Raw genomic sequence first — 27,064 nt, 5'->3', positions numbered from 1 at the left:
GCTTTCATGAGAATGACAGGAGTTCCATGCTTAGCACGGCTCCAACCACCTAACAAACACTTAATGCATTGTATCTGTTATCAGCAATACTGTAGGTAAAGCTTCTTCATGGGAGAAATCGGGTGCTATGCTATCCCTCTGTCAACCAAGAGAGACAGGTCTGAAGAAATCCGGTGCCCGTGGGACAAAACCCTCTTCCACAGGGACGCTAGACTCGAAGACTGCGCTAGAGAAGATGAACTAATTGCATTCTCTCTAACAGGCTCTCTGGGGATCATGCCCTGCAGGCCAGAGACTGGTATAAACCTGCCTGTGCTGGTTCTGAAGCGTGCTCCCAGAGAAAGCATGGTCCTCCTCCACAGCCACAAGACACAGTCAAGGCAGTGGCGTCCCCAAACCCCTGGAAAGAAGACGCCTGGTGGCTGGGAGGTCCAGTGATCTGATGGAGGCACAGTAGCCACTGGTCAGGCAAGTGTGTCAGGAAGACAAGCCGCAGGGGAGTGGTCTCAGCAAAGATCGCCCCCCACAACGTCCCTGCAGACGTTGGGGCTCTGTGCTCAGTTTCACCCACGGGGACGTAGGGTGTGTGATGTCAGAGCCTCGTGGGTGGGCAGCATTGTTGTGAGCTGGTCAAGAGGGTGGACGCTGGATCAGGAGCCTGGGTGGATTCCAGCTCCACGCAGGACGTAGGTTGGAGCCCCAGCTGCCTGCCTCAGGGGGTTGTTGAGGGTTAAGTGGGATGATATGTGTCAAGTGGTTACTCAGATGTGGACTGCATCGAATGAACGTCCCCGTCCTGCTCGAAGTCCATCCATCTGTGCAGGTGCTGTGAGAGGAGGGAGACTCAGGGGAGGTTAGCCCAGATCGGTGATCCTCAACTGGGGTAATGCCCACCCCTCCCCAGGGCCCTCAAGGTGCTTTTCCTTGTTGCGGCTGAGGGGAGAGCCCTGCCACTGGCATCCGGTGGGTCCAGGCCAGGGATGCTGCTCAACATCCCACAATAATACTCAGGGCAGTCCACACCACAAAACAGGCCCCAAACGTCAGCAGTGCCCAGGCTGAGGACCCCTGGGATCTTCCAGTGGGGGGGGGGGGTCAGGAAAGTGACCCCTGCAGATGTGAAGGTGCTGTGGGTGAGGCTAAGCTGGGGCTGAAGGCTCCCAGGCAGGAGGAACAGCAGGTGCAAAGGCTCTAAGGCAGGAGACAAAACGAGGAAGACAGAAACTGATTCCCGGGCTGAGAGTGTCAGTGGCGAGCCACGGAAGGGTGAAGCTGCGTAGATCCCCATGTGCACTGTCACTGCATCGCTCTGGCTGCAGGATGCAGATGGACTGCAGGGGGCGAGTGGCCCTGGGGAGACCAGGGAAGGGCAGATCCTCCAGGTGGGAGACGATGGGGGATTGGATTGGGGTGCTTGCTCTGGAGATGAATTTTCTACTTCTGTCCAAGAGGTGAAGACGAGGTTTAAAATCCACAAGTCAAGAGTCGATGGGATGTGAGAGGCGAGAGAGGAGCTGAGGGCCATGCCGGGTCTTTCACTGGTCGTGCTGGCTAGTGGTGTGCAGGTTGTGCGCCCTGGAATTGTGCAGTGCACGACTCTCGTGGCCAAGCTCAGCAGCTCTGGCGGGGCAGACCCCAGTTTGGACCTCATCAGGCTGGCATGCCAGGGGAACGAGGCATCTGGGAGTGATGTCCAGGGAGCAACAGACTGTCAAGTAGGAATTTAGAGACAGAAATTCAGAGTCCTTGACTGAAAAGTGTAAGGGAGTATGGCAGGTGACCGTCCTCTGCATCGAGACACCTGCCTCCTGTAGTGTAAGCATTTTCGCGCCTCACATGCGTGCTGAGCACACGTGGCACACCGTCTGTGGATGCAGGGTGAACAGCACTCCTGGGTTCTGGGCATGGGCTCCAGAGACACAAAGACCGTGCAGGACGCCTCCCAGAAAGGCAAGCACTCCTCTCGCAGCCTTCAGCAGAAGGGGAGGTGGCTGGAAGGCTTGGGAAGTCACATTGTTCACCGTGTTCACTGTGGCCCCTGGGGAGGTTTCGGCCTCTCCGCCCTTGGCACCAGGCACCACCGTCGAGAGGTGGGTGGAGGCGAGAGGAGCTTGTTTCCTGGCAGGAGCTCTGAGGGGCCCGCACACAATTTGCTGTGCCGCTGCCATGCTGACTGACAGTGTCCTGGACAGAGGCTCACCCACTGCCCAAGTGCTGCAGAGGAGTCGTCCCGGTGCACAGCCACAGCAGCCCGGGACGGACCTGGAGCCTGAGCGAGACCAGCCTTCGTCGTGGTCGGCTGCCGAGATTGGGCTGTACGTCACTGCAGCACGAGCAGCCTGAATGGACCGATCCAGTCACTGGGCTGCCCAGGGCCAGCCGGGCTCAGGGGAACGCAAGCCCCACCCGGACAGGGGGCCAGCATTTGGGGGTAAAGTTAGGGGTCTTTAACCCTGATGTGAAGCAGCACACAGTGAGTGAAGTTAGCCCCCTTTGAGATAAGCTGCCCCAAGATACGACCAACCCGCACACGTCTCGTCCCACAGCCCAGCGAGGACACTGACGTGAGAGTTGCCTGCCCGGTGGTGCTTTGGAGCGGGGCCTTCAGTAAAGCGCCCTTCATAGAGCCCCACACTCACCGTCCCGTTAAATCCCCCCGGAGCCTGAGGCTGTGGGAGCGTCTGTCTCCTGCTCACACAGCTGAGATGTGTCGGGGATGGCATCTAGACACCGTCTGTCTGAACCAGAGCCCTTGCTCTCAAACGCTGAGAGACGCTCACTCTCAGAAAAGTAGGTGAGGTTCAGCCCTTTACATGTCAGCCCATCGCATCCTCACAACAGCTCTAAGGAGCAGGTGCTGTTATGATCCTCGTTTCACAGATGAGAAAACTGGGGCACAGAGAGGTTAAGTAACTGTCTAAAGTCACACAGCTGGTAAGAGGCAGAGCTGGGATTCAAAGCCAGCCTTCCTGTCTTCAGAGCTGGTGCTCTTAATCGCTCTTTATATTTACTTTTGAAAACAAATTCTAGAAATATTTAGTGCATTTATATTGGTCTTCTTTCTTTTTCCCATCCTTATTGGGGGATAGTTGACAGATAAAAGTTGCGTATAATTAAGGTGTACAACGCAATGTGTTGACACGTGTACACTGTGCAACAGTCACCACAATCAAGCTAAGTAACACGTCACTCTAATTTTGGCAGCATCCCTGAGAGCTCCCACTAATAAGAAATTGTCCACATTACGTTTCAGCTGTGGATTTTTGCCCCTTTTCATGTTTTTCTCACTTATCTTCATAACGACCCTCAGGGGTCAGAGCGATTGATCCCATGTAGCACATGGGGAAACTGAGGCTCAGAGGTTAAGCGAGATGCCTCTTGAAGGTTGGGTGGGAAGGGCAGCCGTGAGGGGTGGCCTTCCCGGGAGCCCACTCATGGTGACGCCCCTGTTTCCGGCTTCACAGTGCCTGGACACGGACAGTCGGACTCGAGTCTCGGGATTCGTCATCCTCGGCGGCTCTGAGCAGCCTCTGCAGCAGCAGGTGCTCTTTGATCCGTCCTTCAGCCTGTGTCTGAGGGGCTGCCGGGGAATCGGCTCACTGTCCTGGCCGTGGTCTCAGACGCTCGCCTCCACAGCCCCAGGCACCTCTTCGTCAGCGGCCTGTCCCTTCCCGATGTCTGCTTCACCTCCACCACCATCCCCAAGATGCTGGGGAACCACCTGTACAGGCGCCATCTCCTCCTCGGCTGGCCTGGCCCAGATGTATTTCTTCGTCGCCTTTGGGGCAGCTGACAGCATCCTTCTCTCGGTCATGGCTCACGACCGCTACCTGGCTCTCTGCTGTCCTCTGCACTACATGGCACCACGAGTGTCCTTCGTTGTGCTCTGCTAGTGGTGGGACCCGGATGTCAGCCAACCTACTCTCCATGGTCCACACTATCCTGATGAGCCCCTTGTCCTGTCGCACCAATAGGATCCCACGCTTCTTCTGTGACCCCAATGCCCTGATCAAGCGCTCCTGTCCTAACACCCAAGTCAATGAGATGCTGGTCTTGGTCCCGGGAGCACGGGGGTTCTGGCCCCTTTCGTGTGCATCACAGCCTCTTACACACCAGCTGCTGTAGCTGTGTAGAAGGCGCCCTCGGCCCGGGAGAGCGGAAGGCGTTCTCCACCGGTGGCTCTCACCTTTGTGTCGTCTCTCTCTTCTTCGGGACTATCATTGGGTCAACTTTAACCCGGCATCCACGCACGCCCCCCAGAAGGACGTGGCAGCCATGGGGATGCACACCACGGTCGCCCCCATGCCGAGCCCCTTCACCTGCAGCCCGCGGAACCGGGACCCGAAGGGCGCCCTCGGAAGCTTCTCAGCGGGGGGCTTTGCTAAGCATTTCTGATGACTCCTTTTAGACCCAACTGCTTTTGAGATAAACGAATGCTTCCCAAACTTAGACCTCTGGGTAGCTTTTCCCGGTCCACGGACACAACCTTAAATAACTCAAGAAGAGTGTTCCCCATTTAATGCTTCCCGTCCTTCCGATCCCGCGCTGAAGACCCCCTGGCACGGGCTCCTGCGTCTCTACCGCGTTCTGGCTGCGTCCCTTGGGGAAGGAGCGGGGTCCCGGGCTCGCAGCTCCAGCAGGCGGCAGCCGCGCGCTGGAGTCCGGGCGGCGGTCTCCACCTCCGGGACATCCTCCTTTCACTGCTCTTCTGCGTCGGGCAGAGCTGGGCTGGGAAAGCGGAAAACGTGCTCTGGCGGCGGCTCACCCAGGTCCAGCGGTTCCGGTTTCTACTTCGGCAGCGGTCTATTCATTTGCAGGGAAAAACTGTACAGGCTTCAAAACCATTCAGCTGAAAGAAAACTGCTGAGTAAATGGTAGCATTGCTGGCACTCAGATGTGGCAAAATTTGCCTCGAATAACTGAGGAATGGGAGACACTGGATCAAACAGACCTCCCGTGCTGAGTGAAGAGCAGAAAGAGGGAATTTCTCGATGGTTTGGCCCTCTGGCTTTCAAATCCGCCAGACTTGGGGTCAAATGCTGCCCTGGCCCGTGCGTAGGCTGAGGGTCTCCTCTCTGCCCACTTTCCCTTTAAAGGTGAGTTCCTTCTTCGTTGGGGGTGCTATTCAACCTTTCCTTCCAGCCTGTTGTTGCAAGTCACTTAACTTCGCGTCTCAGCGATGCTGTTTTCTCACCTGTAAACTGGCCTTAGTGGTGGTACCCAGGTCCCCAGGAGGTTGTGAGCATTCCATCAAATAAAATATGTCACTTATCAAAGGACTCAGGGCATAGTAAGCACTGGATAGATCAGACTCCTGTAACTCAGGAAAGATAGACACACGAGTTCAAGGAGCTAAAGATGTATGTTAAGTGGAGTATGCTTGATCGTCATGAACAGTTTTTTTAAAAAACAAGAGTTGCAAAGTTATTTGTTGAACTGATTTTTAAATGTTTTCAACTCTTTTCTCCTTTAATGGAGCTACAAGGCCTGAAAAAAGTCCCAAGAACTTGAGGTTTTGTCCATTCATGAGAAGCAGCGGGATTTGAGACAGAAGAAAACATCAACTTTGCAAAAACAAAGGTCATGTGTGCTTCTGAGTTAATGCCCACCTTTGTGCCAAGCAGAGACACAAAGTGTCTGTTTCTAAAGAGGCTTAGAGAGAGAAAGAATAAAGGAAATTGAGATTCCCTGAATGTAGCTTTTGCTGGAGAAACTTTGTCATGTTCATTTTTGAGGTAGTCCTTTCAACGAGTTCTACTGTTTCCCTCAACAAGCCTCCTCCCTCCCCTCCTGCCTCTGGACTCACCTCCACCGAGAGGCGAGCCTTTGACAATTTCCGTGTTGCAAACAGTCTCCCTGTGGCTGAAGTAAATAAAGAGACGCGCCATAGCACACTGTTATATACTGTTTCTTGAAGAACCTCAAGAATATAGATGATAAAATGTGAGAAAATACTTGGGAAGTGAAGGATGTTGACCATTTACTACCATTTGTCCATTTTAGACTTTATTAGTTTCACCTGCTAAATCTTTAAGCCAATTCTTCATCTCTAAGAACTTACTTCAGAGACTTCCAGATAGAAGGATCCATCTCCTTGTAATCTACTTTTGTATGAGACCTGTCATCCAGTGGTTTCAGCGCTAAGAACATCAAATTAAACTTCTCAGCAGTGAGAAGTGACAGAGTGAGAAGATGAGACTCCGCCCTAGATTTCCCTGATTTATTTAATTTTAAATTTGTGTGATTTACCTTTAATAAGAGCTGTGTTTAACAGCCAGCTTGCAAAATTCCTGATAATTTAATAACTGGCTCTCGTGAGGGGGTTCGAGCCTCGTCCAGCACATCACTGACCACCTCCCTCCATCCCGTCCTCCCCCAGGTCATCTGATCACGGCACTCCCAGGATGAAAACGCCAGACGGACTCTCCAGACTTCAAGAGGAAGCCATAGCTCCCTACTGACATCCAGGGCTTCTCAACTCACCCCAACAAAATACTCAGCTCTTTTCCATCTCTGCCCTCCCCTGCTCGTGCCCCTGCTCCAGCAGACTGCATTCAGGCTGCCAGTCCCACACTGCCCTCTAAAGGCGTCTTCAAGGCTGGGCTGTGTCCGCCTGTGACAGCCTCCTTTCCTCTCATTGCCTAAGTTCTACTCACGTGTTCAGACTCTCATCACCTTTCAGTATTTTGAACATGCCCTTCCATTCTCTCCTAGCCTGTAGGGTTCCTCTGAGAAATCTGCTGAAAACCTGATAGGGATCCCTTTGTACGTTGTTTTCTTCTGCCTTGCTGCTCCTAATATTTTTCCTTATCTTTAACTTTTGCCATTTTTACTATTATAGGCCTTGGAGAAGGTCTGTTAGCACTGATGAAGTTGGGGGGAAGAAAAAAGAATCTCATCACCCCTTTCTTGGGCATTTCCTGGTCCTGGACCCCACCCCGCCTGCCAGCTCAGTGCCTATCACACCATATTATAACTGCAGCTTTAATATTTTTGTCTTGTGCACAGACCGTTTTCTCCACAGGGGAAGGTATCTAGCTCCATTCATCTTTACACCTGGGTGCCAAGCATGCAGTAGGTGCTCAATAAATGCTTGCATATTTCTGACTTAGTGTGAGCATGTCTTTAAACTCAGACTAGTTCTTTTATGTGCTGCTGGAACAGGTAAGATGCAAATTGTTGAAGCCAAAGTTATTCCTTCTATTCATATCATTCCTGATTTTTAAAAATCCTTCCCAGAGATTTTAAGGCCTTGATTTGTATACCTACTCTCGTATCTTACTTTGCACATCCTTCCAGTGTGTCTAAATACTTCAAGACTCATTCCTTTGAGCTAAGATGTTAATATTCCCTGATAAATGCAAGTGCCAACCCATTATGGCAAAGATGACCATCCACACCTGGGTGTGAATTAGCATGGTGGAAAACCATGGCCTTGAGGGACTAGGACCCCAGAAAAGAAGTCCTGGTGGGGAGAGAGAGGAGATTGGGAAGGGCGAGAATTCGATGCTGCTGGATGGAGGCACCATGGGTCTGCTCAGTCTCCCCGAGTTGTGGTCCAGGGGCCGGGGTTGGCTGGGCCACTGGGCTTTCATGAGGGGAGGGGTCATGTAGAGGACAAGAAGCTCCACAAAGGGGATCACCAACCAAGGGGATGAGTGGGAAAGGGACAGGCACTGCCTAGAACCATATTTTCTCACTTGTGTGTCCAGGGTGTGGGGCAAAGAGGTGCCTGACAGAATTAAGGCTGTAAGAGAAAGGCGACAGGATGGACTGCAGCATTTCCCTAAGCAGTTTTGCTGAGGTCCACCCTGAATGCAAAGTCTGCCATGGACAGAGGCATGTATTTAGTGAGCGCTTACTGTGTGCGGGCACCGTGCCACAGGCTGGGGACACGCAGAGAATAGGGCAGACCCAAACTTGTGTGCAGGGGTCGACAAGTTGGCATTCGTGAATCAGAGGGATCAGTGACAGGGAAAATGCAGGGTGTTCTGGGAGCTCAGAGGGAGTACCTGACTCAGACCAGAGAGCGTGGAAGTCTTCCAGGGGGTGGTGACATCCACCCTGAGGCCTGAAAAATGAGTGGAAATGAACCAGGCAAGGGAGTCATGGGGAAGGACTGCGATGTGCTTCTCATCTTCCTCCTGTTCCCGGTTTCACCCCCTAGAAGTCTCCCTGAGTCACTCATCTCTATTCTCCTCATGACAATGGAGACCCCCTTTTGAGCACCTTCTGTGCACCACACCATGCTAAGGGCTTTATGGGCAGAGCTCATTGAATGCCCTTACTAGGGGGTAAGCTTTTACCCAAAGCAGCTGAAAACTTACGTCCACACGAAAACCTGCACATGGATGTTTATAGCAGCTTTATTCATAAGGGCCAAAGCTTGAAGCAACCAAGATGCCCTTCAGTGGGTGAATGGACACATATCCTGTGACACATCCAGAAAATGGAATATTATTCAGCGCTAAGAAGAAGCGAGCTATCAAGCCATAAAAAAAAAAAAAAACATGGAGGAACCTCAAATGCACATTCTTGAGTGAAAGCAGCCCATCTGAAAAGGCTACACACTGTACGGTTCCCGCTATCTGACCTTCTGGAGAAGGCAAACCATGCGGACAGTGAAACATCAGTGGCTGTCAGGGGTCAGGGGAGAGGGGTGAATGAGCAGGACACAGAGGATTTCTAGGGCAGTGCAAGTACTTGTGTGATGCCGTAATGATGGCTGCATCTCATCATACGATTGTCAACACCCAGAGAATTTACGCCGAGTGCAAACCATAGTGTAACTGTGGACTTTGGGTGATGATGACGTGTCAATGTAGCTTCACCCATTGTAACAAATGTCCCACTCTGGTGGGGGTGCTGATAATGGGAGAGGTTGGGCATGTGGGTGCAGGGGGTAAGTGGGAAGTCCCTTTATATTTTGCTGTGAACCTAAAACTGCTCTAAAAAGAATGAAGTTTTAAAAACAATAAGTTGAAACCCAACAAGAAATGTTTGCACAATATTTTTTTGTAGATTAAAGTTTGAGAGCTTTGCAAGCTTTTTCTGTAAATGGCCAGATGGTACAAATTGTTGACTTTGCTGGTCACACCATCTCTGTCACAACTACTCAAGTTGCTGTTGTGACACAAAGACAGCCACAGACAAGATGTCAACAAGTGGGCATGGCTGTGTTCCAATAAAACTTTATTTATAAACACAGGCCGCAGACCCACATACCCTAGTCTTTCACCTCTAAAGCTGTAGTATAAAAGCATAGGGAGAAAGCAAGGAGAATGTTTCTGATGGGAACAGTATTAAGGCACAAGAAACAGAAGGCAAAGGAAAAGATTGGTAGACAATATTAGCACTAGAATCTCTAAAAACTGGCTGCAAATCAATGAGAAGAAGATGATCCAATAGGAAAAGGAGGAAAGGCTTTGAAGAGGCAGGTGGAAGAGAGGAAACCCACACGGCTAATGAGCGGTGGAGACGTTCCACTCTGCCAGCAATTAGGGAAACGCAAATAAAAGCGACGTGGGGACCACCGGGCAGCCATGTCCACAAAGTTAAGTTTCTCGCTGTCGAGCGTGAGCGAGGGTGTGGGAAACAGAGGCTCCACACAGGGGCTGGGATGCGAGTGAGCACAGCCACTGGGAGTCTAACGGCAATTCTTCTCAAATTCAAGAATCATGTATCAGGCGACCTGATCTTCTCACTGCTGATTCGTGCCTGAATCCGGTAATGCTGTGGCAGGAAAGGACACACAAGTACATGTCCTGCAGTATTCCCAATAAGGTGACAAATGGGAAGCCACTGAGGTTGTCTTAGTCAAATGTACACTTTACACTCATAAAATTGAATGTTGAACCGAGGTGGTTCCATAACAGTGGTTCTGACCCAGGGGTATTTCTGCCCCCGAGGGGACATTTGGTGACATCTGGAGATGCTTTGTCAGGGCTGGGCTATGCAGGCTGCTGGCATCTGGTAGGTAGAGGCCAGAGATGCTGTTCAACAGCCTGCAACATACAGGCCAGCCCCCACCACAAATGACCCAGCCCCAAATGTCAACACTGCCCAGGTTGAGAAACCCTGTTCTCTATAAACTAACATGGAGTTCATGCACCAAAGTGAGTAAAAAAGCAAGGTCACAGAAGGGCACCTACAGTATGATCAGAACCGTGTTAAAACTCGCAGTGTGGAGAATGGTTTGGTGGTTTGTGAGAGTTAAGCATAGGGCCCCAAATCCCAAATTTGCAGGGCATTAGACTCTGCTGGAGCCCCTGAGAAGCTCAGGTAATTGACTGAGCCCTGGCAGGCAGGGAGGGAGGGAAAGTGAGCACACACTCTCCCTGAGGTGGCCCTCTCCCTCGCAGGGTCCCCAGGGGCCCAGCATCCCTGTAGCAGAGGCAGAGGCAGTAGGGCCACAGTGAGCCAAGGCAGTGGGCAGGGCGCAGAGGCAGCATAAATAATGGCAGTCGGCCTCAGGCAAACCCCCCACCCAGCTGGCACCCTCAGGGCGGCAGGCTCCTTGCCTTGTGCCCAGCCCTCCTGAACAGCCCTCGCCTGCAGGGAAACACGAAGCCGGGGCTTCCTGCTGGGGTCAGGCAGAAGCAGGTGCCTAGGTGGGAGCCCCAGGTGAGTCCCTCCCCTGCCTTCGGCCTGACCAGGAGAGACCTGGGGGGCCAGCATCCACTCGGGACTCGGAGAAGAGCCACCTTGTTGATGCCACTCCTTGTGCCATTCGAGTCTCTGGGGTGGGGCTGCAGGCAGGGCTCCTGTCCTAGCTTCCCAGCAGTGGGATGACTGCTCTGCAGGCATTACCTTTTCTGGAGCTCTCCTTACCTTACAAGGAAGGTTCACTGCACAAGCGAGAAAACTGAGGTGCCGAGAGAGGGGAGCTGCCCCTCACAGTGACCCAGCACAGCTGTCTGACTTTTCAGCTCTCTCCCTCTCTGTCCTGGCCAGAAGCCAGCGGGAGAAGGATTGGGGCAAGGCAGGGAAAGAGGGACAAGAGGACTCAGGATGAGAGGCTCCAGCCACCTCCGGGGTATGAAGCACGGGAGGCACCAGGAGGCACAGGTTGGTGATGGTAAGAAGTTAAGGATGAAAATAGGGAGAGAAAGGGAGGGAGGGGTGGCTGAGATGGAGGGACGGTGCAGAGAGGGGAACCAAACTGCTTCACCAGAGACAGCGGCATGGGGGCAACCAGCTAAGGCCAGATGAGGTCTGAGAGACAAGAGAGGCCTCATCTGTGGTCTCAGCCAGGGGCAGTGTGGCCCCGGAAGATGTTTGACAGTGTGTGAGGATACTTCTCATTGTTACGATGGGCGATGCTGCTGGCATCTATGGGTGCCAGAGACTCTGCTCAACGTCCTACAACGCAGAGGACTGCCCCCACCACAGAGTGTGATTTGTGCCCCTAGTGTCCCTAAGCTGATGGAGGGAAACCCAGCCCCAGGGGCATATGCAGGCAGGACATGTACATGGATGGGGTTGTTGCCTGAGTCCCTGGGTGGGAAGCAGGCCCCACCATGGTTCCTCCAAGGGCCAGATAGCAAGATTGCACTGTCTCTCTCCGGGGCTGGTCCCTTTACTCACAGACAAACCTGCTAGGTGATCCTGGTGGATCAATGCCAGGAGACGGTAGTCTCCATCTCTGCCGTCCTGCTCCCACGCCCACGATGGGTCTATGTCTGTCTGTTTACTTCGAAAAAATGGAGTTAAGAGAGTTGTTAGAGCAGTTTTAGGTTTCCAGAAAATTGAGCATATAGTGCAGAGAATTCCCGGATATGCTCTCTTTCTCTCTGCCCGCAGTTTCCCCTGTTATTAGTGTCCTGTGTTAGTGTGGTCCCTGTGTTACAGTTGCTGACCCAGAATTGACACATTATTATTAAGCAAAGCCCACAGTTTACATCAGGATTCACTCTTGGTGTTGTACGTCCTGTGAGTTTTGACAAACGCACAATGTCACGTATATGCCATTACAGTATCACACGGAATAGTTTCTCCACCTTAAAAAGTCCCCTGAGCTCCACCTGTTCATCCCTCCTCATCCCTGAGCCCCTGACAACCAGCGACACATCTGTTTCCAGTCTCCCTGGTTTGCCCCTTCCAGACTGAATGGACGCCCCTCTTAGCTGCGTCCTGCATCCCCACCATTCCAGAGGGTGGTACGTGCGGCCCTGGTCCACCCCCCAGGACATGGGGGTCTCTCGCCTTCTCATAGTTCTCCTCCCATTCTTCTTGGTGCCTGTGGATTTCTGCACTCTTGTTTGTGTGAGGAGGCAGCGTGTGAGTGGAAGAGCCTGGTGAAGCTGGCATCTCCATGGTCTGGGAGTGACCTCTCACATTCGTTAACAGCCACCAGCAATGGTGAGTGTAACAGAGAGGTTAGGAAAAGACAGGCCTTGGGGCCTATCAGAGTTAGGTTGAGATCCTGGCTCTCCCACTCCAGACCCGAGGTTTCTTGGGCAAGTGATGTGTCTTCTGTGGTTTTCATCTGCCACATCTGCAAATTGGGGGTCATGGCAGGTGCCTCATAGTGATGGGGTAAAGATTTGGTAGGAAATGCTTGAGCACAGGCCTGGTCCACAGCTCACACCCAACCAAGGGTAGCCATTCCCATGAAGACTTAAAACCCACTGCCAAGTACAGATGAGTCTCCACGTGGCAGGTTATGATGAGGGCCACAACAAAGTTAGGAGCAAGGAGTTTAAACTCACTCGGGAATCCTTCTTTTGGAAGCACCCAGGAATGAGTGTCCAGATATGCTCTCAGAAGAGGGTTTCCAGGAGGGCTGCACAGATGAGGTGACCTCTCAGCTGAGTCTCAAAGATAACCAGGCATTGCCAGGTGGAGAAAGAGGGGAAACAGGATCTGGGCAGAGGGAGCTTCCCCAGGAAATGCAACTGCGTTCTCTAGATCATTGGTTCTCCAGGGGTGGATGACTGTCCCCCATGGGGAGAGTGGCAATGTCTGGAGACATTCTTGGTTGTCACGACTGAGCAGGGGCTATTGGTGTGCAGTTGGTGGAGGCCAAGGATGCTGCTCAACATCCTACAGTGCACAGGACAGCTCCCCACAGCAAAGAATGATCCTGACCCAGATGTCACGAGTCCCACGGTTGAGAACCCTTGCACTAGACATTGGAGAGAAAGGGAAGGCTTGTGAGCACAACCCCACCACCCCCTTTTCAGCCATTCAGCCTCTTCTTGGAGCCTCTGGTTTCCAAGTCCTTGGCTTTGACTTGCCCGCTAAGATCCCCGAGTAGCAGGACTGAGTGGGGCTTTGGGGGCCTCTGTTCCGGGGAACTACGGGCAGGTCCTGACTCAGACATGGAGGAAAGATGCGAGTGACTCCAGGGGAGGGATGCCAGGAAACTCTGGACACCAGTGGCATTTGGGGAACGCAGCCTCCAAGCACCAGTGTGCCTGGTCCCCCTTCGTGTCTCGTTATCAACTGTCAGGGCTCGATCAACAACCTGAGCCCACTGAAGAGGGAATTTGTGACTTTTTTCTTATTTTTGAAATTATGGTAAAATATACCTAACCTAAAACGTACTTACATTAGCCACGTTATAACACACATTTCAGGGGCATTAATTGTATTCACGATGTTGTGCAACCACCACCTCTATCTAGTTCCAGAACTTTCTCATCACCCTTAAAGGAGACCCAATGCCTCTTAGAGGTGACTCCCCATTCTCTCCATCCCCCAGCCCCTGGCAACCTCTGACATGTTTTAAACAGCTACATGAGTGTTCACAGCAGCATTGTTCACAAAAGCAAACAACCGGAAACAGTGCAAACGTGCATCAGCTGAAGCAGGGGTGGACAAGGTGATGCATCAGTGCAGGGGGATATTGTTCAACCAGGAAAAGGGATGAAGTCTGATATGTGGTGCAGCATGTGCAAGCTCAGAAAATATCACGTTGAGTGAAAGAAGCCGCATACATCAGGACAATATTGTGTGGTTCAACTTAGAGGAAACGTCCAGAACAGGTAAATCCATAGAGACAGAAGGAGACTGGTGGTTTACTGCCTTTTAAACTTTATACTACCTAATAAACACAGTTCATTTAGTAATAGCTATGTGATGGGGCCAGCCCACTGGCAGAGTGATTAAGTTCACTCCTCTGCTTTGGCAGCCCGGAGATCATCGGTCTGGACCCTGAATGTGGACCCACACACTGCTCATCAGGCCACGCTGTGGCAGCACCCCACAGTAGAAATGGAGGAGGATTGGCACGGATGTTAGCTCAGGGACGATCTTCCTCACCAAAAAGAATAAATAAATAAAGTAAAATAGCTGTTATTCATAAAGACGCATCAGAATCTCATCAAATTGAACGGATGTACTGAGCACAAACCACGTGCATTTGCTCACTTAGTGCACTGATTTAACTATCCTAGGCAGCACCTACAGGGGGCCAGGTCACATTCCAAGAACAACTCATTTACTTCTCACAACCTCTCCTGGGTAGGTCAGGGGAAATGGAGGTATCGAGAGGGGAAGAAATTCAGTCAAGTTTACGCAGGGGGCAGAGCAGAGATTTGAACTCAGTTGGGGTGACCCCCACGTTCCTCTGTCTGGCGGCTGTGTGGCATCGCCTCAGAACACAGAGATGTGCCTCATGGGGGCTGGGAAACAACCAGAATGTTATTTCTAGTCTCCTGCCTCTGATGCCCTGCACGGATGACTCCAGAGGAAGAATCTGGTTGATTCAGATTAAGTTAGAGACGCGCCCTGATCCAAGGAGTCGTATGCGTGGGGCAGGGACGTTTCACTGTGTCTGCAGCTGTGGAACGAAGAGGACTTCTCAGAAGGGAGGAGGAGGGCAGAGCAGCCATGGCTGGAAGCTCCATGGAAGGAACATTTTCATTTTTAGAGGCATCCTTGAGAGATGGTGCAAGGTATAGTCTTAGGAGACAGCCCAGCCATGGGTTCAAGTCTTGGCTCTGCCATTGTGACAGCTCCACCTTGAGTAAGCTGTGTACACTCTCTGCAGCCTAATATTCCTAATGAGTATGCTCAGGATACTGAAATTGCGGGTGATAAAGACAGCACCTTCCTCACTGGGATGATAGAGGAGTAAATCATACGAGGCACTGAATGGGAATCAATCAATGTTAGCAGTCACTTATCAGGAGCACCTGATGACCATTCTCCATCCAGTAGCTGACCTCTCGCTGTCACACCTCACCCCAGGCACAGCCTCCATGCAGGGAGCCAACCTCTCAGCAGTGAGCGAGTTCATCCTTATCGGCTTCTCCACTTTCCCCCACCTCCAGCTGGTGTTCTTCCTGCTGTTCCTCCTGATGCACCTGTTCATGCTGCTGGGGAACCTGCTCATCATGGCCACCACCTGAGCGCAGCCTCCACACACCCATGTACCTCTTCCTGTGCACTCTCTCCATCTCCGAGATCCTCTACACCTTCACCATCATCCCACGAATGCTGGCTGACCTGCTCTCCACCGTCCACTCCATCACCTTCACAGCCTGTGCCAGCCAGATGTTCTTCTCCTTCACTTTCGGGTTCACCCACTCCTTCCTGCTCACCGTCATGGGCTATGACCACTACGTGGCCATCTGCCACCCTCTGCGCTATAGTGTGCTCATGAGGCCTGGTAGATGTGCCTGCCTAGTGGCCTGGTCCTGGGCTGGTGGCTCAGTCATGGGGATGGTGGTGACAATGGCCATTTTCCACCTCATCTTCTGTGGACCAAATGAGGTCCACCATTTTGCTTGCCACATGCCAACACTGTTGAAGTTGGCCTGTGGAGCTGATGTACCACGGGTGGCAAGGGTGTGGGCCTGCTCTGCATCACAGTCCTGCTGGGCTGCTGTCTCCTCATCCTGCTCTCCTATGCCTTCATCGTGCCCACCATCTTGAGGATGCCCTCAGCTGAGGGCCGGCACAAGGCCTTCTCCACGTGTGCGTCCCACCTCACTGTGGTGGTCGTGCACTACAGCTTTGCCTCTGTCATCTACCTCAGGTCCAAGAGTCCCCAGTCTCTGGAAGGAGACACCCTGATGGGCGTCACCTACACGGTCCTCACGCCCTTCCTCAGCCCCATCATCTTCAGCCTCAGGAACAAGGAGCTGAAGATCGCCATGAGGAAGATCTTCCTCAGCAAGCTCCACCCAGAGAAAATGTGATCATCTGGGAGGAATTCCTTGGAAATAGCTAAACTGGTCTACCAGATGCTGCCATGAGAAGTGGCACCCTGTATACACGTAGGAACCTATTTATCTGATGCCTTAAGGTTTAAAAGGAGCCTCGTCGGCTGTATCCAAATGTACCAACATTGGTTAAACAACGTCAGGAGCGCATTTGTGGTGAAGAAATGTGTGAGATTGTAACACACAGAAAATTAGATTTCATAATTCCTGCCCACTGCGGGACACTTTGTCAGGTAGCATTACACCTGGAACCTGTTCTTCTGCCAGAAACCAGGGTGGTCTGCTTACTCCCACCACCATAAATCCAGATTGCAAAGAGAATTGGAAGACGCCAGACTCAACCCACTACCAAGTAGCAACAGGTAAATACAACATGGATAGTATAAAGCTACAGAAGACCAAGGCAGGTTATAGCAGAGGAGAACAAAACACCCTAATTTTCAGCATTGCACAGCTCTGTGCAGCAGCAGTTAGAAACAGTAATAAGCAGACTCACAGAAAAAATTGAGGAAATCCCTACATTTCAAGTGTGAATTTTGAGCTGTTGTGGAGAGAAAGAGAAGTCTCTACAGTTCAAGGAAAAAGTGCCACCACGAGAAGTTGCCGGCTGTGTTACAGAGTTACGGGACACACTGGCCGGGCAGGAACGCTGTGTTGAGGCCCAACAGTGAGAGCAGAGCCCAGGATGAAGGTGTGTGCCATGGTCACACAGCCTCGATGCTCTTCCCTTTCTCCACAAGGGGGGACTTGAGGTTGAGTGCACTGAATAGTGTTTATAATTCATTGAAAGTGTGTGTATTTAGGGGAAGGACAGCTACTTGATGATGTCACCTATGTCTAAACAAGCCACCTCATAAAAGTAAAGTAGAATGGTGTCGCCAGGCATGGGGTGTGGGAGAACCAGGGAAATGCTGTTTAAAGGGAGAAATTTGAAACCAGTAGTCAAACAAGCCCAGGACATCGAATGCACAGGACGGTGATTGCAGACAGCAATACTGTATCATAAATCTCAAAGTTGTTAAGAGACTAGATCCTAGTTGTGCCCACCACGAAAAAGAAAAGACAATTAGGAGACGTGGTTGAGGCACTGGCCGGTGCTACAGCGGTAATCACATTGCAGCATATAAATGAATTCAATCAGCACGTTGTACACCTTGAACTCACACAGCGTTATATGTCACATGTTTCAATTAAAAAGAGGTTTCCCTGACAAATTTGTTTCTGAATATGAATATATGCACTTATTTTAGAAGAGGAATTTGTAATAACACTTAATGGACACCAGTTTATGGTGATACTGTCGTACTCAACAACAGATGTAATTAACATGCACAAGCAATAAATAAATGTCAAAGTTAACAAAATAGAAAATACGTGTATTCCTGTTGAAGTTGAATAGTAAACTACACATTGTTTGTCCTAAAGCTGATTCAGTCTTTCTCTACAACTTGAGCAGTAAAAACATCACATGTCAACATGAAGTGGGAGGACGTCGGAAACAATTTCAGTCAAGACTGGGAACCCAGAGCACCGTCCTTGCAGAATACATGATGTACTGCATTTTCGTTACGTCATCGTCTCACTACAGCCTCACATCATCTCATTGCATCATCTCATTACAGCCTCACAACAAGGCGTAAGGGCAGGTAAACTCACATCCACCCCATTTGACAGAGGGGAAGCTGGGGAAACGGTTGCATGACTCATCCAAGATCAGGCAGCCTAGCAGAGCCAGGCTTCCAATGAAGGTGTTTACTGAACCCCAGTCCTCCCCACCCGCTGTTTCACACATGGTCTTCCTTTAATGGGTTTTGTGGATCAGCCATCCGGGGAGTCTAGCCCATCCTCAAATCAAACAACCTGGCAACCTAAGAGTCTTTCATACCACAGGTGGGCAATTGCAACCTGGCATGCCCTGGAGCATGCATCCTTGGGAGGCTGGTGGAGTATGTCTACAGATTGAGGACTGCTGCATGATTTTAAATTCAGCTTTAGTCTTGCAGGAATTCCTGTGGAACACTTTCACACTGTTCCAAGATGCTCCTCTCTCTGGCGGCAAAGCCAATCGAGACAAGAATATAAGCTGGCCCTTTCATTTTCTTCATTAAAGGACAGTTTGAGCTTGGATCCTTCTGGGATCCAAATGGAAAGAGAACCTGGAAAGTGGTGTGTACCCACAATGAGCTGGGCCCCCAATGTCTTATGCTAACTTATTGTGGTCCCTCAGGCCATCAGCCTCCTGAGGTCAGGAAGTGTGTCCGTGTTGCTCACCATCCCACCCAGCACCAACATGGTACTTGGAAGATACAACTGATTAACAAATGTTTCTTGGCTGGACCAGTGTAATCCTCACAATGCAGCAAACCAGTGGGAAACGGGGTTCAGGGAGCTATGTTTGAGGTCAGAGTGACCTGGGTTTAAATCCTGCTTCCCTTTTCTCACTTAATTAGATCGACACTTAGAGATATATTCCACATCTGTGTCAATAAAAGGATGTTCAGAGCAGGGACATTTTTGATTGGAAAGCATTTCATATATGCGTTGATAAAAGCCTCATAAGCAAATGTGGGTTCATTTGTACAGTGGAACCCAAGGCATCCAGTAAAACCATTCAACCCTTGGACTTCATCAGCGTCCCTCTCTCCCTGGGGATCCCATGATGTATGGTGGCCTCATGAACCTCTGCACACAGCTGATCCCTAAATTGTTATCTTTATCCCTATAAAGCTGGCTACTCAACATCTCTGCATAGGGATCTGGTAGGCATCTCAAATTTAATGTGCCCAGAACCAGCTTTTGGACATTCTCTTTGTTGTTATCGTGCTCTCTCTCTCCCTCTCTCCCTCCTTCTCCCTTTCTCTCTCTCTTTCCCCTCCCTCTCTCCCCTCTCTTCCTCCACCCCGCCCTCATAGCCTCCTTCTCTCTCCGCTTTCCTCCTCCTTCTCCCCCTCCTCCTCACCCTTCTCCTCCTCTTCCTCCCAGTCTCTCTCTCCCTCTCCCTCACACACACACACGCACACACACACTCCTTCCTCCCACAGTCTTTCCTATCTGAGAAAATAGCAACCCAATCTGAGTTCCTTGGAGGCACTTCTGCTCAAACAGCAGAGAGCCCTTATCTAACCATAGCAAACAAATTAGAAACTCCCCTGGCCATGTCCCTTCTCTCTTGATCTGCTTTATTTGTCTCTCATGTGCTTCTCACCACCTCGTGTAAATCTGCTGATCAGATATTGTCTGTCTCTGCCTTAGACTGCGGCTTTGAAGAAGTCAGGGACTCAGACCATTTTGTCCACTGCTGTGTGCCTCCATGGCATATGGTAGGCTCTCAAATATTTATTAAAAAAATTAATTTGGAAGAATGAGGATAATTGAAAGTAATCATGAGGTACAATTTTTATTCATCCAATTGGATGGACAAAAAAAATTTCAGTTTTGTTAACGCTCTTGGAGCAACTGTGGGAAAACTGGCTCTTCCCTACATTATGGAGTGTCCTCAGGCAGGTCACTTGCCCTCTCTGAGCCTACCCTGTAAGAAAGCAAAAGAACCTCCCTTCCAAGATAGTCATGAGACTGAAGCAAGACAGCGCTTGAGAAGGGCATAGCACAGTGCCTGGCATGTGCACATCCTCAGTAAACAGTAGTTAGGGTGATATTATAATTTTGAGTTTGGCTGGACAAGGGTTGGATCAGAGCGAGAGGCGTGTGTCGGAAATGACCAACTGGAGTCACAGATTTGATGTGTCTGGGTTCTCAGCGAGGTCGAAGGTGTGGGGCCTCAGTGGAGATGGTGGTGGTCCAGCAGTGGGTGCCGTTGGGAGAGGTGCTACTCCAGTGAGCTTCCTGACCTGCCCCTCTTCTCCCAGAATTCCCCTCCCCAGGAACAGTCTCCTCTCTGGCTCCTAGCATCCGTGAATGGTCTACGTGACTCATTGCCATGGTGACAGCTGATAGGGATGGAGCCAGGTGAGAACTTGCTCTCTTGGGAGACAGAGAGATGCTCTGACCTGCAGGTAGGACTGGGCAGTGGTTAAGCGATGAAGCAGCGTGCTTGGTTAAATCACATCCCGTCTCCTAGCCTCAGTTTCCCATTATTAAAATGAGTTTAATAATAATTTGGCCGCTTGTAGGATGGTTCTGGTAGTTAAATAACATCATCTGTGTAGGGAAATTGACAGTGACTGGCACACAGTAAGCATTCATTAAACGCCAGCTTTTTAAGGTCGACTTAACAAGTACTTGTGCCATCTGCGCCTCAAATCCTGTGGTAGTTTTGGGAGTACAGAGAGGGCCCACTGCTGTTCCCGGCCTTGGAAGCGTTTCCATGGTGCTTGCTGGGCTGACACACAGAGAAACACCAGGGCTCTCACCAAGACATGGGCCAAGTGCTAAGGGCCACCAAGAGCGGTGACTGCACAGCTCAGGTCACATCAGCCAGGTCTCCCTCCTCTGTACTCCAGGGGCCTCACCAGTGCCCCCCAGGGGACAATGCGGAACGTTCTGGAGACGGTTTTGGTTGTTGCAACTGAAGGACTGAAGGCGGGGGACGTGCTACAATGTCTGGTGGGTCAAGGCCAGGGATGCTGCTCAACCTCCCACAGTGCGCAGAGCGGACCCCACCACGGAGGACGGGTTGTCCCCAAATGTCAACAGTGCCGAGGATGGTAAACCCTGCAGCAGTGACCAATAAACATTTATTGAGCACTGACAGTATGCCCTGCACGTCTTTAGACTTCACTGGGACACAATATTGAACTGATCAGACATGACCCTGATGTTTGCAGTTGAGAGGGAGGATGTGAATATTAAACAGATAATCACAGTAATTGCTGTATATGATAAATCGTGCTCAAAGCCGTGGGGAAAAGAAGTGAGTTGCTACGAGGGCTTCTAATCGGGTTGGTGACACAGCATAGGGAAATCAAGGAAGGCTTTCCTGAGGAGGTGTCTTCTGGAGTCGGATCCAAGGATGTGTGGGAGTAAGCCAGGTGCAGGGTGCTCCAGGTAGCGGCAGAGGCACGTGCAAAGCTCCTGGGGTACAAGTGTGCTTGGTTTATTGCAGGAACAGGAACTAGTTGGGCTGCAGAGGTGGGGAGGGCAGGAGAATAAAGTTGGCAAGGAAGCACTGACCCAACCACATGAGGTTTGTGCTGCATCCTAATGGTGTAAGCAGAGGGTGATTCTTCAGATACACTTTAGAAAGATCCCTCTGGCTGCTGGACAGAAAGCCTGGTGGGCTGGGCTGGAGAAGGAGGAAAACGTCCTCGAGACAGGACTGGACTTTCATCCCCAGCAAGGGGGTTGGGGTCCTCATTTTGGAAGAGCAGAGCAAGAGGAGTGAAGGCAGCAAAGTGTATCTCTCAAGCTGGCTTTTGCCTCCAGCAGCTAGCATGGAAACGCTTGGCTCCAATTAGCGCAGGAGGGGCTCCCCTGATGTCTGCAGATCTGCCCATCAACAGCCCTTCTCTGTGCTCCAGGCCTTTTAACCACCTCTCTGGGCTCTGTCCCCACCTTGGAGATACCCAAGAATGTGGCTCCTAGGGGACCATTAGCAACGAATGGCAGACAGCTAGGAATGCAGGGGGTAGGGGAGCTTCAGAAAGTGGAAGCTGAATAACGGAAGGCAGGACAGGGCCCCTTGGGGTAGGGTCTCCACCCCTGTGGTGTGCAGGGCATCAGCCCTGGACCCTGGTTGCATTCACAATGACCTTTGGGCGCTTGTCTCTATTTTCCACAACCAGAGAGCTAACGATGGCTCCTAGTTTTTGGTCTTTTGCAGGGAAAAGAAATGTAAGGTTATTTTGGGGTCTCAGCGTGGGGAGAGTCTGGCATGATCAGGACTAGGGTCAGGTAAATGAGGCCCCCGCCATACAACCAAATTCAAGGGACCACCACAAAATTCAGTGATCAAGACAAATTATGTTTAATGTAATATTTTTAAAAATCAAAATTAATGCAAAAAATCCCAATGAACAACATATCAACATTTTAAATAAAGATGGGATGCAACGCTGACTCTAATAAAAATGTTAGATAATAACAACTGCTGTCGAGGATGTGGAGAAATCAGACCATCCTCCAATGCTAGTGGGGATGTACAATGATGCAGCCACTGTGGAAAACATCTGTCATTTCCTCAAATGGTTACGCACAGTTACCACACCAGCCATCAGTTCCACTCCTAGGTATACAGCCCAGATGAAAACGTGTCCACACAAAAACCAGCACGCGAATATTTAGAGCAGCATCACTCATGACAGCCAAACCGTGAAAACAAACCGAGTATCTATCATCAGATGAAGGGGTAGACAAAATGCAGTATATCCGTACAATGCAATATTATTCCTCCTTAAAAGGAAATGAAGCACTGATGCATGCTACAACGTGGATGAACCTTGCAAACGTTATGCTGAGTGAAAGAAGCCAGTCACGAAAGCATAAATATTGTATGATTCTATTGTGTGAAATGTCCAGAACAGGCAAATCGATAGAGACAGTAGATTGGCACTTACTTAGGGCTGGAGGGAGGCGAGGAAAGTCGGGTGATAGCTGAAGTGTACAGGGTTTCTCTGGAGGTGATGAAAATGCCCTGAACTGACTGTGGTGATGATTACACGTATCTTTGAATGGACGAGTTACATGGTGTATGAATTGCATCTCCTTAAAGCTGTTTCTCAAATCCCATACCTAGCTGATGATAATGCTCAAAACACTGGAGCTATTACCAGCATAACTATTATCAAGGAAGGAAGAAAGGAGGAAGGGGCGGAGGGAGGGAGGATGGAGGAGAAGAGAGAGAGAGAGAGGGAAAGTTACTCTGTCTCCGACACAGATGTCCGGCTTCATCTTTGAGCTAAAGCGTCTGCAGACCAGCGGTCCCCAATCTTCTCTGCAGATCCTGTAGGGCACGGTCCCCACAGTGTCACCCCCAGACCACCAGCAGCATCACCTGGGGTCGCGTTAGAAATGCAGATCCTACAGCCCCTTTCAGACCCTCTGGGGTGGGCCCAGCAGCCTGTGACTTAGCCAGCCCCCAGGTGAGTGTGATTGGTCCCCACGTTGCAGACTCACGCTGGACTCACTCCTGCCACAGAGGACTCACTCAGCCGAGCCCACACTGCATCCCTGCACCTCCCTGGCTTTGTGACCCTGGACAAGTCCTGAACCTCATTGTGTCCCTTTCCTCAGTTAAAAATGGGCTGTAACCCAAAAGGGCTGCCTGCCTCTTACCGGGCCCCCTTTTTGAGGCAGAGCCAGCCTATGGACGCACATCCCCCCAGTATCTGACTCTACAACACATGAAAGAGAAGTGGGTTTTCATTGGGGATTTTGAGGGAGTCGGGGAAGAAGATTTACATCGAGTACTCTAAGGCAAGCTTATAAACCTTATAACGTGCCCTTTTCCTCCCTGCTCTTTCCTCCAGTGTCTTCACCAGTCACTGGCCCATCACCTCCCCTGGTTCCTGGTCAACTGGCAGCCATTGGGCATTTCTTCCTGCCCCTCCCATTTCCCTCAACGCAGCCACCACTTCCTCATCCCTCTCTAGGTCTTTGCCCCATCTCTCTACACATTTCTTTTCTCACAAGGAGAAATTCAGATCCCCCCCTCCCTCTGCAAGTTGCATCCTTAGAGCATCTTCAGCTCAGCCAACAAAGGCAACTTATAGGAAGACAACCCCTTCCTTCTAAAATGTGATGAACTGAAAATGAAAACTAATTTTCCCCATCAAAAATGCGTTCCTTTCCTCAACACGACAGTCATGATGAGAAACATGAAGTGTCTGAAGCACAGATCACAATCCGTGGTATACAGCAGGTGCCGACTCACTGTGCTGTTGGTGTCATTGTTTTGAGTAGATCAAGCACCCCTCATTCACACATTCAAGACAAACCATGCACACAGGTTCCCAACACAGCGATGTGGGCATCCCGTCCTCCATGGACAACCCACTCTCAGCACAGGGGACAGAAGGAAGTCGACACACCAGGCCAATCTTGGGGAAGCTGTCTCCCCCATGAATCCTGGAGGAATGAGGTCATCCAGCCTGGGGGAAAGGAAAGAAAACAGAGATCTAGAATTTACAGAGCGCTTGTAGGGGGAGGAGGGGAATTCACTGACAGGAATCATCACAGTGAAGCATAACTCTTCACCTTTTACAGATGGAAGACTGAAGTGCCTCCACCCGCCACATCCCCTGCCACAAAACCAGCCACTTCCGGAGTTCTGGGGAAAGGAGGAAGGGCTTCCTCATGCGATCTTCAGATCCTTGTTCCTGAGGCTGAAAATGATCGGACTAAGAAAGAGGGTGAGGACTGTGGCCATCAGGGTGTTACTGTCCATAGAATAAGGGCCCTTGGGCTTGAGGTAGATGATGGAGGCAAAACCGTAGTGCACGACCACCACAGTGAGATGGGACACACATGTGGAGAAGATCTTGTGCCGGCCCTCAGCAGAGGGAATTCTAAAGATGGTGGACATGATGAAGACATAGGAGAGGAAGATGAGGAATGAGCAGCCCATCAGAGCCGTGACACACACCGGGATCACACCCAAGGTGACAGAGGATGTATCCCTCCCACAGGACAACTTCAGGAGGGAAAGCACGTGGCACCCAAAATGGTGGATCACATTAGACCCACAGAAGGTGAGGTGAAACACGATCAATGTCACCATCATACCCATGACTGAACCACCAACCCAGGACCAGGACACAAGACGGACACAGCCTTGGGTGCCCATGAGCACATTGTAGCGCAGAGGGTGACAGATGGCCACATAGCGGTCATAGCCCATGATCATGAGCAGGAAGGAGTGGGTGAAGCCAAACATGAAGGAGAAGAGCATCTGGCTGGCACAGGCCACAAAGGTGATGGAGTGATGGGTGGAGAGCATGTCCACCAGCATGCGAGGGGTGACAGCCACAGTGAACAGAATCTCAGAGATGGAGAGGGCGCACAGGAAGAGGTACATGGGCGTGTGGAGGCTGCGCTCACTCCAGATGGTGGCCATGATGAGCAGGTTCCCCAGCAGCGTGAACAGGTGCATCAGCAGGAAAAGCAGGAAGAAGGCAGGCAGGAGATGCTGGCGGAAGGTGGAGAAGCCAAGGAGGATGAATTCAGTCACCGTACTCTAGTTCTGACCAGGCAAGGATGCTGCATCTGCTCAGATCAGAAACAGAATGAAGCCCAGTCATTAAAACATAGGCTCTAACACAATTATATGGCAATTCAAGAGAACTATTCTATTGAACAATTTCCTCAACTTTTCTGGGTCTCATAGTCTTCATCAGTAAGACAGAGTAAATCATAACAGTGCTTTCCATTCAGTATTGTGATCAAGATAAAATGAGATCAGTATATTGAGTGCTTCAGGCATAGTTTGGTACTGGGTTTTTACTAAAAGTGACTGAAATATAGAAGAGCTCCCATGTTTGGAACCATTAAAACAGATGTAGATGGTCAGGGTCATATTCTCTTGAATAATGTGCATGTTCTAGAAAACATAGATTTGGATCTTGGGGATAAAAAATATTTTTACTCTGAGAGTCTTTGTCTTTTCATTGACTATTTCAATCATCTACATTTATTTTGATATTGCTTTAATGGTACTCATTTCTGCTGTCTTACTTCATACTGTGCATTGACTGTTCTAAAGGAACTGAACATAAAGTTTGAAAATGAAAGGATGGACAAGTATGTGTCAACCAAATACGTACCAAGTGAAAGCTGAGTCAGCAATCTTGAAACAGACAAAATGGATTTAAGGAAACAATAATGATACTGTCTCTATTACCATATGCCACTGAAAGGAACCAAGATTCACTGGAGAAATGGCCTGGGCATGGAAGCAAGCCTAGGATGTCTTGTCTCAGCCGGAGATGAAACTTTCACTGAGTTATGGGTCAATGTTAAAAGGATGTGGGAACCAGTTTGAAAATGTGCACAATTGGCCAAAGCTGATCATGTAAATGAATGATCATTGCACTTAGAATGGAGGATCAATTTAAATAACATCCTAAGCAGCAATCAGATAATCCAGAGGGTGGGATATTCCACAGAGCCATTGTTCTCGTCTCATCAGTACCAGAGTCACGAGAAGAATTAAGAGCAATTTAAGGGGCATGGCACCCAGATGCAGTGCAGGTACTAGATTACATCCTGATTTAGGTAAACTGGTGTAAACTATTTTTAAAGCTCTAAGAACACTTTGATTTTGGAATGAATAAATGGCTAAGTATGAATAATATTAAGGGATTATTATCACTATAGTTGATTTTAAGTGTGATCTCATTATTTTGGCTGTGAAGATAATATTCTTAGTTTAGCTGCATGCAGAATTTCAAAATTCTATACACACACACACTCCAAGAGACAAAGAGGAATGGTTGCTTAAGTATAGAAGAACATTGTAGAAACCAGCATGAGGATCAATCATCTATATAACAGTAACCTGGATATTAAGTAGTAGATAATCAATACTACTTCAGGGAAATAGATATCAATAGTAAGAGCTAAATCAATAATAGATAAAAAATTGTAGACATTTTAAGAGAGTTCAGAAATGTCAGTTTGGAATTATTAATTAAAATGCAATTAGAATGTTCAGATTTTAGCTATTGGATATATTTAGACCCTTAACAAAGGAAGATTAAACATTGATTTCAAGCACATAGAGGACTTTTTCAAAAACTGACTACAGGTTAACAGATAAAAATATCCCCTATCAATTTGAAAGTATAAATATTATATAGATTATAGTGCAGTAAACTAGAAATTGATAAAGAAGGAGTAGCTTTATGACCAGCTAGATTTGGAAGCTAAAGTGATTATTAAATATTCTTCTGTTTCAACAGGAAAACACAAATCAAATGTAAAAATATTTACAGTTAAAT

The 27,064-nt window shown here is 49.8% G+C and overlaps 1 protein-coding gene and 1 pseudogene across 1 annotated transcript; one reads left to right on the top strand and one right to left on the bottom strand.

Annotated features, from left to right (window-relative positions):
• Window positions 1-15,206: 15,206 nt before the first annotated feature.
• Window positions 15,207-16,148, top strand: OR10H1L (olfactory receptor family 10 subfamily H member 1L). The gene is given in 3 exon segments (XM_023625359.2): window positions 15,207-15,352; window positions 15,354-15,787; window positions 15,790-16,148. Coding segments are annotated over 3 exon segments (939 nt in total).
• On the bottom strand, window positions 24,421-25,296 carry OR10H4WP (olfactory receptor family 10 subfamily H member 4W, pseudogene; annotated as a pseudogene).

The sequence above is a fragment of the Equus caballus genome, chromosome 21, assembly GCF_041296265.1.
Source record: "Equus caballus isolate H_3958 breed thoroughbred chromosome 21, TB-T2T, whole genome shotgun sequence".
In the NCBI taxonomy this organism is placed as follows: domain Eukaryota; kingdom Metazoa; phylum Chordata; class Mammalia; order Perissodactyla; family Equidae; genus Equus; species Equus caballus.
This window is presented reverse-complemented; position numbering and strand designations above follow the sequence as displayed.